This window comes from Oculina patagonica, chromosome 11 (genome assembly GCF_052425735.1).
Source record: "Oculina patagonica isolate OP01 chromosome 11, crgOcupat, whole genome shotgun sequence".
Classification (NCBI taxonomy): domain Eukaryota; kingdom Metazoa; phylum Cnidaria; class Anthozoa; order Scleractinia; family Oculinidae; genus Oculina; species Oculina patagonica.
In genome coordinates, this window is record NC_135768.1 from 705550 (window position 1) to 720116 (window position 14567).

Consider the following 14567-nt stretch of genomic DNA (forward strand, 5'->3'; position numbering starts at 1 on the left):
ATCAGTAAATTTCGTTGCGAATACAAATTATACCCTAGTCTATACCAAGACTAACGCCCCTTCAGATCAAAATTTGAAAATAATTTTTGTATGATTTATGCATACCCGTGACAGAATGGGCTAGAATGCTCGAAAACAAGAATAGAAGATAATCCTTCCTTGTCGACGGAAGCAACAGGTTGATAGTTGAGAACTCGGGAGACAAGTCTGTTCTTATTCTATAAGGTATCTTTCGCCCTCTCCCCTCCCTCTACTCCCCCTTAAGAGCTGTGGGGAGAGGGGGGTGGCCCTCTGAATACAGAGGGCCACACAACAAAAATGTAGAAATAACATGGCTTTCTCTTTATTGCCGGATCTCGTGTTGTTATTTTTTTTATCAACTTGAAGTTGATAAGACCAACGTGCGAAACGTCAGTTTTATCAATTTCAGGTTGATAAGAAAAAACGGTTAACCCTCAGGGATTTCACTCAGCCGCCTACAAGGTCTCAGATATTTTTTAATTCTATCATTCGTACGCGTCCAGGTCATAAAGTTTCGGTTCTACCAGAAATTCTGCAAATCTTTTTCCGTCCAATGAAAGAAAGGATAAGTGAACAAAAAAATGCGATTGGGAAGGGAGAGTGAGCGGAATAGCAAGGGAAAGAAACCCCAGAAAAAGGAACATGCGAGGAAAGTTTAAATTTTGCCAAAAAAGTTTATTTTTATTCTTACCAAGTAGCAAAGTTCAGTTATTTACCAACTGTTTGTTTGACATCTATGGCCAATACTGAGTGTGGGAAAGGGGGAGGAGGGGGAGGGGAGGGGTGTTTTCACAATACACGAAAAATATAATATTGGCATTACACGCTTCACGGAAAATAAAAGAAAACACTTTGGAAGATCACGGTTCACGGCTACTATGGAAATCACGTTTCACGAGGAAAAGGATAGCCAAGGGTAAATAAAAGTGATGTATGTAAGCCATTTTACATTTCACGGGAAATAAAAATGGCCGATCACGGGTCACGAAAATGCTCTTTACCACCCTCAATACTTGAAAGTTGGTTTGGTTGTCAAGATGATATCTCTGTTTCGCAATGTGCAGTGTTATTAGATATGCTGCAGTAGCCCCCAGGGGCCGCGTGGGGCGCCGGTGTTTGGGGGCTGCAATATATATATATATTGCCCAGATCGAGTATCTTTCTTCATCTCGTCTGATTATTTTTTCTCTGCATATATGAGAAGTTTTTGGCGCCTATCAACGCATATGTAACAAGGAAATAAGCCCTTGTTGTCTTGTGTTTCAAGACAGATGTGGCAAATATACAATGGCAGGAGCTCATGACGATGGGCTGTTGGTCAGTAATGGCCTTTTAGTCCGAGTGAAATGCGCATTTTTCATTTGCGCGTGCAAATTATAACTTTTTTTTTTTTTCTTTACAACCTTGAAAACATGGATATTGTTTCAGGGACATTATACAATCATTCATCTTTTTATTGTAAATTTAGCGTTGAGCATTCGGTATGGATGAATAACATACTGCAATGTTTTATTTTTCCATAATGACAGTGAACAAAACGAACAAACGGGAGAAAAGTGAAGAACTTTACGAAGAGAAGAAACTGGTTTTACAATTCTTCAAGTTATCTGAATGTCACTGTATTTGTTTGGCCGGGGGTTTTTTTGGGGGGGGGGTTTTTTTTGGGGGGGGGGGGGGGGGGGGGGGGGGGGGTACTTCTTTTATTATTTTTTTATTTATATTTAATATCAGCATAACGAAATTTTTTTTGACATTTCAAACTAGCTTTGGTTCGACTTGGTACTCGTATTCTACATTAAGAAATAGGGTTAGACCAAAACGGCTTAAAAACAATCTGGCTGCAATATTAAACTGGATATTACAGGTGCGAAGGCTTCAATTTAAAAATGTTGCAATTCGGAGGCCGTTATATTGCAACTGAATAACGTATTGCAATGTGAAAAGCTGCAATAATAAGATAATTGCCGTTTGCAAACTGTACAGATATCGCATTGTACAGACCGCAATAAAATTGTTGCATGCGTACAACAATATCGTGTGTGCGTACAGGGGGCAGTCAAAAGTAGGCACGCAGTGCGTGCAGGTGAAGTCTGTAGAATAAAATGCAATGTGCAGGCAATTTGTAAAATGTTTGAACGTTAAGTATTAGAATAGAATGCAAATAAATATCAGCGATATCCAGGCTGTAATATTTAAGGTATTGCACTATACGTACAGGCAGAAACACTAAAAATGTTCCAATGTTATTTTTCAGTGTTGCATTCTGCAGGTTGTAGTACTAAAAATATCACAGCGTGCAGACCGCCGATATCATCACTCGTCTTGCAATGTGCAGACTGCAGTAATGTTACACTTTTAAAAATATGACAGTGTGCAATTTGCGCTAAATTCATGTTGTAGTTTTCAGGCTGTAATGTTTAAAATATCGCAGTTTGTGTGCAGACTGCAATACCGCAACCATATCCAAACGTTGCAATACAAAGAGAGAACAATGGATTTGATGAAGTCCTTACATGACATTAAAGTATAATAAATTATGCCAACAAAAAACTAAATCAATATTGTTTAACAAGCAGGGATCAAGACTAACTTTTTTGCTAACTAGCCAAGTGGCTAGTGACAGCTTTGGTTTCATTAGCCAAAACTTATTTTCTACTAGCCACAATTTTTAAGCATAGTTCTTCTTTTAAGGAGGGGGAGGGTGAAAACAATGTGCGATAATGTTCAAACCTTGAGCCATAAAATTTTCCTTAAATCTTCATGTTTTTTTTCATACAAAATTGGGCTTACGTTCTTCACTATAAAAATTGTACATCTACATGCGTTTTTGTCAACTGGATTGTTTAAAGCTTCACATTCTATAATGTCAACAGTTTACTTGTTAGTTATATTTTCTGAGAAACGATTTTAATAAATGCGGTTTCTTGCAACTAATGCCTGATTTTTTGGCTAGTGATAGGCCAAAAACTACTAGCCAAAACTGCATTTTTACTAGCCTTTGGCTAGTTGGCTACCGTTAGTCTCGAGCCCTGACAAGGGAAGTACATAACAGTCTTAAGACTGACCAATTTGTGGTTTTCGGATTCCCGATCAAATGTCGTTTTTTGTGGAGGGAGGAAAACTGGAGAACGCGAGGAAGAGCCTTCGAAGCAAGGACGAGAACCAGCAGCAACCTTAGCCCATACTTTATGACGCCGGTTCTGGCATTTAAACTCGGACCACATTGGCGGGAGGCGAGGATAAAAAATCTAAAAGAAGAAACTGATTGTCTATTTTTATTTCTTAATTAAAAATAGGCCAGCTGGGGGACTAACATTCCGTTTCCCGGCCTCGGCAATTAAGACTTGTCAGACAACCAATACTGAGTATCTAGTGTGTCGTGAATGCATTTCGATAATAGACTTATTCCAGGGGTAATAAGTTACGAATTAACTCGCCATGCAAACGTACCAGTAACTGTGTTATGATTCAAGGAAAACAGCCATGATGAGAAACACTGCGTGGAGCAAACCATTGTTATCCAGTTGACAGTGATTTGTAACAAAAAATCCCGGGGGGTACTCCTTGGAATTTTTGGTGGGGGTGTGTCGCCCGCATCTCCAAATCCAGACCCAATTTCAGACCAAAAAATGTCATTTTCCACACCCGATTTCAGACCAGGACTCAAAAATCCATACCCGTTTTCAGACCTGACCTTGAAATGAACGCTGAACGGAAGTCAACGTAACAAGGATGAATAGGTAAAATTTAGCTGAAATGATATATTTTATCTATTTCTCTTTGTCTCTCACCAGTTACTCGCTCCGGTTGCTGGGAAGAAAAATACGTTTATAAGCTTTCATGAACGTTCCCCAGATAACCATAGCCAATTTCAGACCAAAATTTTCAAAATCTATACCCGTTTTCAGACCAAATCGGCTCAAAAACCATACCCTTTGGGGCGGCACATACCTATATACCTTATATAGGGAGTACCCCCCCCCCCCCCTCGGGCAAAAAATGCGATGTCACCGTCGTACATACATACGTCAGTCCCTCTGCAAACTTTGTTTAGTTCTTACTTTGAATCTGTACAAGAGGTATCCCTCATTAAATATAGGAATTGCAAAAAACTTTGACTAGTTTTACGTACAGTTTAATAGCTCTTTCAGTAAGGCTGATGTGTTTAAACTTGTAAATTATTTTGAGCTGTCGACAATAGGCTAAAAAGGATTATTTCCACTTTTTAATTTCAGAACTTATTAGCTGCTTTTTGACACTCGCTATAATTACAAAACTACGTGGTCCCTTGAACTGAAATCAATACTATTTTGGGTTTTGTGGTTAACACTGAAAACACGATAATAACCAAATAGCATACCACAAATATAAACAGGAAAAAATACGTCTACTCCCACAAAGCTATGTAAGGCTGATTCATTCGAAAAATTTGTTAACGGAAAATAAAATGCAGCAGTTATTGTTGTTGTTGTTGTTTTTACAGGTTTGCAGGTTTAATTGCTGTTTCTGTTTAATTTGCTTTTAAAATTTTGTTGTACATCTTCACATCTCATTTTTAAAAGACCTCACGTTTTCTTTATCATCCGACTGTTGAACATCGTATCAGTAAAAGTAGGGAGAAAATGAGGGTTAATTAGACTCGGAGTGTATAGTGTAAGTTCATTAACAAAAAGGACAGTAGCAGATTGTTAGAGAAAGAGGGCATTCATTTGTTATATTAATTACAATTGGGAAATTTTCCTGTCTCGCCGAAGTTAATATAATTATTTAATTTTTGCTGTACATGTTCTAAATTAACAATAAATAAATGTTATCCATAGCTGTGTTCAGGTTTTAACCCCGCTTTGAACACATTATCAATCAGACATTATGTAAATAGAAACAAATGTCTCAACTATCAGACGTGTGGACAGGCATGATCTTACAAACTGTAAATTCTCAAAACTGAGTTACATGTACCGTCATGATACAATCAATAAAAACTTTTTCTAGCCCAGGACTAGAAGGCAGCTTGCTGGATCAGCGCAGTACAATCCAAAATTGACCCAAAGCATAAATGATGGTTAAAACATGCAACTATGCAAACCGTTACATTTTAAGTCTGTCGGTGAGCCGTTTTTTTTTTTAATCTGGCAAAAAGGAAGGGAAACAAATTAAATAATATTAAAATTTCTGGATGATTTCGATGAGAGTTTCCTATCGGTGACATTTTTGTTTTTCATCTAAGCTCGTGTAATGAGCTATAAATTCTGTGTAATCCTTTTGTTTTCTGTTGTGAACCGGAAAACAAGAAAGATATTTGCGGTATTAGTCTTTTTTTTTCGACTGACGGATTGATGTAATTGCGGTTAATTAACAAATTAAATTATCTGTATGATATTTTCCTTCCTGAATTGGCACCGTGATGTGTGCTTTCAAAGTTCCTTTTTAAGAGAGAAGGTTTGCAACACGCCTCTGACAACTATTTTCAGTTCCTGGTTGAACAGCGGACAAAACGTCGTTGTGCCACAAAACCCCCAGTTAAGAACTAGCGTCACCTTCTTGTGTTACTAAACCGTAATACCCAAAAGCCCAGACCTGTTTTATTGGTCTAGCTAGCTAGGCAAGTTTGAAAGCAGCTCTCGCGTGATGAAGACTTACAGACAGACCATCTCCTCACCAGCATCGCAGACTCAGGGTTGACCACTGGTGCGCCGATCATAAGATGAAACATGTCTCGCTCAACCCTGGGTTTCCATCCGGGATCCTCTATGTTCCTTCCTGTCCAAAACCCAACATTTTGAAACAATGGGAGTGTCAGTTCATGAAATAGATTTTCGACTAAGACAATGTTTCTAGAAATTAAAAAAAAGGTTCAACTGTTCGGCCTATTCTCAAGGAAACTAAAATATAACATTTAGAATTTAAAGTGATAAGCAGAGTTGAGTATTAAACATCTTTCCATTTTGTGTTCATGTTGTTGATGATCACGAAAAATATTTACATGGAATCTACAGCCGGCTTCTGACAGGTATTTCTTAAGTGTCTTACTGATTTCGAAGTGAATGACTTAAAAGATTTTTAAATGAATAAAATAAAACAACATTACATCACTGTTAAATTTTCAAAATTCTTGAAAAAGACGAACGTGATTACATGTGACAGAGTCACAGTTGTTAACAGCTCGTGACGAAGTTCCTGACAGTCGCCTTTAATTAGTGATGACGTTGTGGTTTTTATATTAGAAGTTCCAAAAAGTTTTGTGATTGTTCTCGAGTTCGAACAAAAGAATTCAAGTTCAAGAGGTTGACCAACCACGACAAGGAAAAAGTCGTAATATAATTATCAAGTCGAAGAAACTCTCCCGGTGATTTTGGACGATTTTTGAGAATAAGATCTAGAAAGCGAGAAAAGTTCATTCGGTAAGTAAAACTAATATTATTGAATTCGCCACACCTGTTCAGTTCTTTTCTTCATTTTATTATTACTGATAAGTTAAACATAAGCATTGTCTAGTTTTACCTCGCATTGTGTCGCCAGGATATTCAGTAATAAACAAAATGAATGAAATACTGCTAGCGTTACCTATAATCCATGCATGCATAAAGTTCATCATATGACATGCTGTCTTTGGTATACAGTCACATACAGTAGGCGGTGTAGAAACTATGGGTTCTCGATCAATAATTTATTGTGTTACTAATCACCGCTCGCTATGTGAGACGGCGGGCTAATGCAAGGTGAGGTAGAAGGATATCTTCTGTCTGGTAATTCCTTGGCTCGGAAAATAATAGGAAAGTAGCTCAATTTCTTGCCTCTTCTCGTGGGCCGAAAGGCAAGACAATCAAAGGCATTCTGGGTTCTATTTTAATTTAAAGAAAGATGGCATCAGTCAATCCAATTCAATTAATTAATCAATCAATCGTTCGACTTATTTATTTCATTCTGGTTGACAAGTTGATCATTTTAAAATTGGCAGAGAATGTTCCAGAAGCGTCTAACGAAAGCCAGAAACAGAATTAGAAGGAAATAGTTTACTTTCTAGTCATAGGTGTCTTCAAAAAATTGCATTTACAAGCAAAATTTCGCATTAAAAATTTCGGGAGTAAAAAAATCTTAGCACACTGTGTTGCATGCATTACTCATTTCCACTCTATCCTCAACCTTAAAAAACCGATGACTGGGAACGAGTCTTAGATGATGTCTGTCAATCAAACGGTTTACAGAAAGCATAGTGATGCTGTTTGTTTTGCGTGATCTCAAATCAAATAATCATTCATCAGAAGGAACCGATGTATCAAGCTGATTAGCCACAACTTTAAGATAATGACGTGACCTTTTGGGATCGCTCAAGACAAAAATGGAATGTTGGGTTTGTTATCGACAGTGGTTTCGTGATATTTCACAAGACAACTCTTGCCGCAACATCTCGCACGTGCGCATAGCTTCCCTTCTAGGTCAAAGTTTATGATAACACTTTTATGGCTTGCACGCTAGGTTCTGACAAGACAAAAGAAAGAGGAAGAATGGACGGTCGCTTACAATCTTGTGCAATGAATAACTTCAACTTCGATGCTCCCAGCACGGATTTCTTCTATCAGGATATGCTGCCGATGTACGGTAAGGCGTTCAGCTGGACTTTATGGGGTGGTCCACTTAGTTTGCATGTCTGGATGTCGTTTGTAACCATTTAATATCCTTGATATTTCTCAACCTGGATAATCTTTCCTCAGTAATGCCTAAAGCGTTAAGTGGCTTTGCGTTGAGCCAATTTTTCTTAGTTCCTGTCATGAACGTGTTCTATTAATATTTAGACTGTAAGTAAACTTATGTATCTGTAACTGACCCACATGGAAATGTTATAGCGACACTTCATTCAGTTTCGCAATTTTCTTTTGCCTATGATTTTAAAAAAGGTCAAAATTCGCTTCAGTAATTGTACGTTGCCGTCCGATAAATTGCAACTAAATTTTTCCGCTCAGCTTGGGGTACCTAGAAGTTCTATATTTGACTTCAGGGTTTGACTTTATTTAGACTAAATGACTTCCTATCCTTCTCCGGGTTTGGACAGTTTTTCGAGGTGATATAACACCGAACAAAAACCTGTTATATTTTTGTTGCTATCCTTGGCCCGGTGTGGGATGCAAATACCAGTATTTATTTTCCGGTGAATAAGATTCTTGCTTAGACATTTTAAAACACATTAACTCGCTAAGAACAGATGTTGCTATCCAGCAGTTATAAAAACTTCTGTAATCCACGCCTGGTGGGTAGATACGACGTTTTAAAGTTTGTTATTATCTTCAACCTGCAAAATATGTCACGGAATATCGTTATTTAAAGACTGGCTTAATTCTTGTCAGCTTAGTATTATCCTACCAGCTAAGCCACAAATTGAGGTATAATCCCTCATCGACGGTTGGATCAAAGTTTGTGATTGTTAACCAAACTGGTCAGGTCGCAGAATCTTCTGCTCAGAAACATTTTAGCTCGTGAAGAGGAAGGAACATTTTTCGGAACGCCTCCCTGACAATGATGGAGTTTGGCTGGCCTGGATATTCAGTCCCCTGCCTGGGGTGTCCTCAATGTTTGATGTCGAGATTTATGGAAGGTAATACAATTTTCCAACTTGAAACCGAGTTTCGAGTACTCTTTAAGTCCATGAAGACTGGGTATGTTTAAAAATTTTGTAGCGAGATGGTAAAACTTAGCCGGCTTTATGGAGAAAAACGAAAGCCTATCGTGGTTATACCCAGTACAAACTGGCCGATGAAGAACTTTTAATTCTGATGAAGAACTTTTTTATTCTCCGGCTTTATTGGACATATCTAGCGAGCTCTGACTTAGGAATGTTCCAGGCGAAATATCTAAACCGATATGATTTCCGCCATCGAGAAATGAAAACATAATGGCGTAGTATGTATTGATGAGGCGGAAACCACTACTCTAGTTCATCAATGAAAAGAACTGAAATTAATAAAAATGTAATAATCCACCAAGTTCTGAAGAAATAAGCCAATTTTTTATAGAATTCATAGGCAAGAAAAACAGCAAAATTCGAAAGTTCTTTGCTGTGTATTTCGCGAATCGGAAAAACACTGAGGTCATCCGATAGCAGCCATTTGAGGTTTCGTCTAAAAACTTTCAAACGCTTCATCAATTATTTTAATAACCAGTTAATGTCATTACGTTTGATTCATAGGACCTCCACGAAAGCAACGCCGAGAGCGAACAACGTTCACCAAAGCTCAGTTAGAAGTACTGGATGAACTCTTCGCCAAAACAAAATATCCTGACATTTTCATGAGAGAGGAAGTGGCCATGAAAATAAACCTTCCTGAGAGCAGAGTGCAGGTAATGTATCGTTTAATTTACGTTTGTGAAGTTAGGAGCTGGTTGTAGCAGTCTTTCTCAAGGGGTTTCCGCGGTTTTCAAGACCACAGTAGAACAGCTAAGCAAAAAGCGACAATGGGACATCACCGAATCTCTGTGAAAAGAACTTTTCTTATCACTCCAAGGCATCAGATGATTTCTGAATCATTTCTTTCTCATGCTCAAAATTTTATTTCTCCTAACCTGACTTCCCTATCCTTTTAATGATGGTTTTGAGAATTTTGTGATCACCAAGACAGCTTTTTCCCCCTTGTCTTTTTTATAGCTGCAAAAAAAAAAATTCGAGACAAGAAGACATGTCTGTGAAATGGCAGAACCCTGCTTCGTTTGTTCTTGCACACCGTCAAAAAGATTTTGAAAAGTGCCCAGACAATTCGCATTTTTTTCCTTAAAATCGTAAATCGAAAGAAGAGAAATCTAAGACAACTTATATTTCAATTGAGAAGGGATTTTTTACGGTGTGAGGGAAAAGAACAAAGCTTATTCATTCAAGAAGCCGTGGTAGATTATTACTTAGCTTCAGTGAGAGTTATTTCTGGCATGGCTTAATATCTGTTATCATCAATTTACAATAAGTTTGAAAATAGCACTAGCTATTTTCGAAAGCATTTGAAAATCGACTGGCACGGAACGGCATCCCCGGAAGGTAAGGAGAATGTGGGGAATTCCGTTTGCTATTTCAAATCAAAGCAACATATCAGCCAGATCAGTAAAAAAAATTCTATTTTCTTCTCCAGACTATGTGCTCCAAAGCTATACCAAAACCGCCGCACGCACTTTCTAAAGTAACATACAGTAAAAACCTTCCTCCCCACCCCTCTTGAGTTGCCATATGGCGCATTATTCACAGCTAAAACCCATTCTCGTGCGTAAAGTTGACAGATCCGACCGCAAACCCCCCGTCACTGTTTTCAAAGGCGTAACTTTGCGAACAAAACAAACCAGATTAAAGTCAAATTAACACGATAGTTGATTGTAAAGCGTTCAATTAATTACCCGCAAATTTATCAGAGCTTAACCCTTGGAGACCCGCTTGTTATATTCTTGTTGATTAGCTGTGTAATCTCTTAATGAAATGTCAGCCGCGTGGACAGATATGCACCTCCTCTTGAAGTAATGCGCACAATGTGCACGAAACTTATTTTCCTTGAAAAAATCGAAATCAATTTGTTGCGATGCGAGTCAAGATAGATTGTGCAGTGGCTTTTGAAATTATGTTGGGCAATTTGCAATGTAAGGGATAAGAAAATAAAATAACGCGTGAAAATTTGGTTAGCGTGAGGAGTCCTTTGTTTGTGATTTCTGCCCTTTCAAGAGTAAATGACGTTTGTGATGGTGAGCGCACGCGATGAATGTTTCAACAACTGGGATAATTTATTTTGCCAGGTTTTTTCTTTCTACTTAGCCAAAGCCGTCTGTCTTCGCTTATATATTTAGGTTTTTTTCGTCAGACGCAGTTTACTAAATAGTCAAAAGCAGAAGCAAAATCAACCGTCAGTTTTATCTCGTGAAAAATCGAGATACGAGACGAAATTTTTGTCGAATCTATGAGAGATTCTTATGTTGACACTCACCCAGTTTAATGTTTCTCCTCACAGGTTTGGTTCAAAAACAAGAGGGCTAAATGTCGCCAGCAGAACAAACAAACAGTATCTCAAATCAAGTCGAACCCGACAAAGAAAAAAAATTCCTCCACCCCACCCCTGCAAGATCCAGTGAAACCGGCAAAAAGAAACATGCAGATATCTACACCTCAGCCAGTCAGTAAATTTAATTATAACACGACAGCTTCGTGGCCACAGCAAAATACCAATACCCTGGAACAGAATATGCAAGCACTGGTAAATATCCAGCGAAATGCAGGTTATCAGCCCTCGAGTGCAGTCAATACCTCCATGATGGGCACATCAATCCACAAACCAGATTTTCCTTATGCAAAAAATATACCGATGGCGGGCTGGATGTCTTTCAATCAAAACGTACAACCCAGTTATTTTACACCGTCTATGATATAATATGCAGTATATAACCTCAAAAACAATGTAATAAAAGATATTTAATTTTATATACGAAAAGTGTGCTATAAGCAGTCCTTTTAAATTTCAGATAGCCTTTTTGTATTTGACATTTACGTCGTTTCACAGGGCATAAGCAGCCAAAACCACGCGAAAAACGTTTTAACACACAGTAGAATGCATAGATAGTCCATATTCCCTATGCTTCAAAATGTTGTATTATTATTGTTGCTGTTGTTATCGCTGCTACGTTTTTAACGAAACCATGTATCGATTTAGATATTAAAACCATTGAACCACTTTTGCTTGTGTGTTTTGCCAAATTTCGATAGGTGTCCGTAAATATGGCCTAATAACTGTTATGGATTCGACTCCCAATCCAACCTTTGGTTCACTTCATCCATGTGTATGCTGATACTGGTGACTTGTCCACGGCCTAGGATGTGAACGTTTTTTCCCCTTACACTGCATTGATCAATCATTCTTGGATGTTTGTTTTGATAGGTTAGTATATATAAAAGTTTTTAAAAGTCGAATGATTCGACTCTTACCAACTTTTATATATACTAACCTATCAAAACACACATCCAAGAATAATTGGCTTAATTAACCATTGAAATATAATGTACGTTTTACGCAAATGTATAACAAAAAGTAATTTCCTGCGAGGATCCAGACAAATTAATAAACGTTAAACCAAATTGAGTGGTATGAAGAATTATTTATGACAGATACAATACAGCTATGGGGCAGGTATCGACTTAATTGTACTGGCATGCAGATGCCATAAAGTTCTTACTTAGAAACTCTATTCTTTTATTGGTTCAGAAACTGTATAAAGAGTGACCAAGCTAGTAAGCAGAGAGTCCTCTTCGCGCTTTATTTATCGGCCTGCCTTTCATGGCATTCCATTCTTAGTTTTATTAGCCTATTTAGCTTTCATTGTAACCGTAAAAATTGTAACTAAAAAATTTAGCCTTAAGAATGGTAAATGGATAAGCCGGCATTCTTAGGTTTTACCAGCAGAATTTACACAACCCTTAAAACTAAAGCTTTCTTCAGTTTTAAAAACTACGTGTCCTTTAATTTGTACGCTATTTGCTCATTCGAGTACTCTTGTGACGAGTAAATTGATGACGTCATAATGGCTATAATAAGTATACTTCCCAGGCCAAACAAGAATCCAAGAGTTCAAACCCTCGCTGTAGTTTGGCCTGAAAGTCTTGCACGTTGTCAACTCCCAGTTATTCACGGAGTTTTTTTATACGGTAAGGCTCCGCCCCGAAGTTCCGACTTTATATACCACTTTTAACTGAGAGGGTAACCTCATCATATCCTTCCATGGAAATAGTACCTCTTCCACAGACCTAAAAATACCTTATCCCCTTTCAAAGCTTTTCACTTGAGAAGCTCCTTAAAATACTTTAGAATATAGCCGCTGTATACGCGCGATGGAATTCTAGCGGGCATTATTTTTTATAGAACATAGCTGAAAACTATAGAAGCCCGGTACCCCGGATGTGCGAATTGTTTGTCGAATTTCGCTGAACGACTTCGCCTCTATTCTCTTGTTTTGTTGTTTAAATAATGCTTGAAAGCAGCAAGGTTTTATCAGCAACGTTTTACTTGCTTAAATGGAAGTAAGACAGTGCCAAAGGAAGCGACAGATGAAGAAAGAATCGTTGGAATTTGTTGTTTTTCTTTGGAGTTGTGTACGCCACTATTTTGCCGTGAACTGCCCGAAATTATTTAGCAAAACAAGTCGGACTCTAGAAACGCTTTGAGGTAAGAAACCTTTTTTAGCCACAATCTGAAGACAGAACACTTCACTTTTGTTCTTTTTTTTTAAATCGAAATTAGAGGCGAATTTGAAAATTTTGCTGCGAAACGAACGCATGAATATTTTTCATTTGAATGAAATTGAATGCGTAAATATTTCAACTAGATTTGTCGGCTTTGTAAGAATCTTTTGGGAGTCGGAGAAAGGACCATATTAATAGGAAATATGAATAAAATGATATCTTGGTTTATTTATAAAAAAGCCGCCAAAGAAAGAATAAACTAAACTATCACTTTACCGATGTTGCGTGCGTTTGTAAATGCTGTAAGCGGCCACGAGTCTTGTAATTTCTGTGCTCTTTTTAATGCTATATTCCAAACCCACTAGAAGATGATTTTCCTATGTCCTATAAGAAAATAATGCACTTTTGAGGTCTACAGGCCTAACGGCTCGGGCATCCACTAGCAGCTTTTCTAGACCTCAAGCGTGCATTATTTTATTATAGAACATGGAAAACCATCTTCTAGTAGGTAAAAGATGAATCAGTTGTTAGGCGCGTCTGTTCCAGATATTTGGGTAAAGGATACTTTTTCCTACCCTTTTCTATACTTTAACTCGTGAATTCCCACCTTTTCATATACGTCAAGCCTGAAAAAGGTACCCCTTTCGGGAAGAGCCTCCTCTCCTCGTATAGTCCACTCTAGGGCGTACCGTCCCCCCGGGGCATCTTTTTTTTTTTTATCTCTCCCCCCCCCCCCCCCATGGGCAGCTGCTCTTATCGAATATAAACCTCTTCAAATTTTCCTGAGAGTCGACAAAAAGTTTTTGCTTGCGCATTGCGTGATTTTCAGTTTGTCAACTTTCGTGAACTCTCATCCTCGTTTGGGCCTATTGTGGTCTAGAGGCGGTACGAGGTACAGGGATATTGGTGCAAGAGTTGGGCGTACCTCGAATGTTTTAACTTGTAGAGAGAATTGAAAACGACGGGGACTTTTCTTTTCTCCCTCCCAGGCGCTTTTACCAGTGGAAAAGTCATGTCATTTATCTTGTTACGGCAGTGACACTGCACCAGTATTCAGCATTCTATAAGCCTTGATTAATTAGAATAACAAATTGGCAAGATAATCCTTCTTAATCAAACATGTTTAAATGATAGTAAAAAATTATTTTCTCGTTAATGTTATACACAATCAACTCGTAGAAAACGGATGTTTCGAAATCGTACGTGTAGGCGTGCGAAATATTTTAAGTTCCAGCCGGGTGAGTCTACATCCGTGTGAGACGAATCAAGGACTGCCATGCGGATAGCAACATTACCACAAATCACGTTCAAATACTTGTCAACCTTTTACTTGGATCTCGTGTTTGTTTTAGGATCT

At 38.1% G+C, this 14567-nt stretch overlaps 1 protein-coding gene across 3 annotated transcripts; it reads left to right on the forward strand.

Annotated features, from left to right (window-relative positions):
- The first annotated feature begins 6332 nt into the window (after window positions 1-6332).
- On the forward strand, window positions 6333-11709 carry LOC144630017 (homeobox protein otx5-B-like). Of its 3 annotated transcripts, none has more exons than XM_078488293.1 (4): window positions 6333-6422; window positions 7498-7620; window positions 9203-9354; window positions 10992-11709. In XM_078488293.1, the coding sequence occupies exons 2-4, from the start codon at window positions 7527-7529 to the stop codon at window positions 11406-11408; spliced, it is 663 nt and encodes a 220-aa protein (XP_078344419.1). In that variant the 5' UTR covers window positions 6333-6422; window positions 7498-7526; the 3' UTR covers window positions 11409-11709. The 3 variants fall into 3 exon arrangements, with proteins under 3 accessions (XP_078344419.1, XP_078344418.1, XP_078344420.1); XM_078488292.1 differs by lacking the exon at window positions 6333-6422 and adding an exon at window positions 6719-6740; XM_078488294.1 differs by lacking the exons at window positions 6333-6422; window positions 7498-7620 and adding an exon at window positions 7711-8611.
- The last annotated feature ends 2858 nt before the right edge of the window (window positions 11710-14567 follow it).

Bases quoted from the DNA above. Each gene is read 5' to 3' on its own strand.
- LOC144630017 (XM_078488292.1), top strand. The intron at 7,621-9,202 runs GTAAGGCGTTCA...TTTGATTCATAG, and splicing joins GGATATGCTGCCGATGTACG to GACCTCCACGAAAGCAACGC. The intron at 9,355-10,991 runs GTAATGTATCGT...TTCTCCTCACAG, and splicing joins TTCCTGAGAGCAGAGTGCAG to GTTTGGTTCAAAAACAAGAG.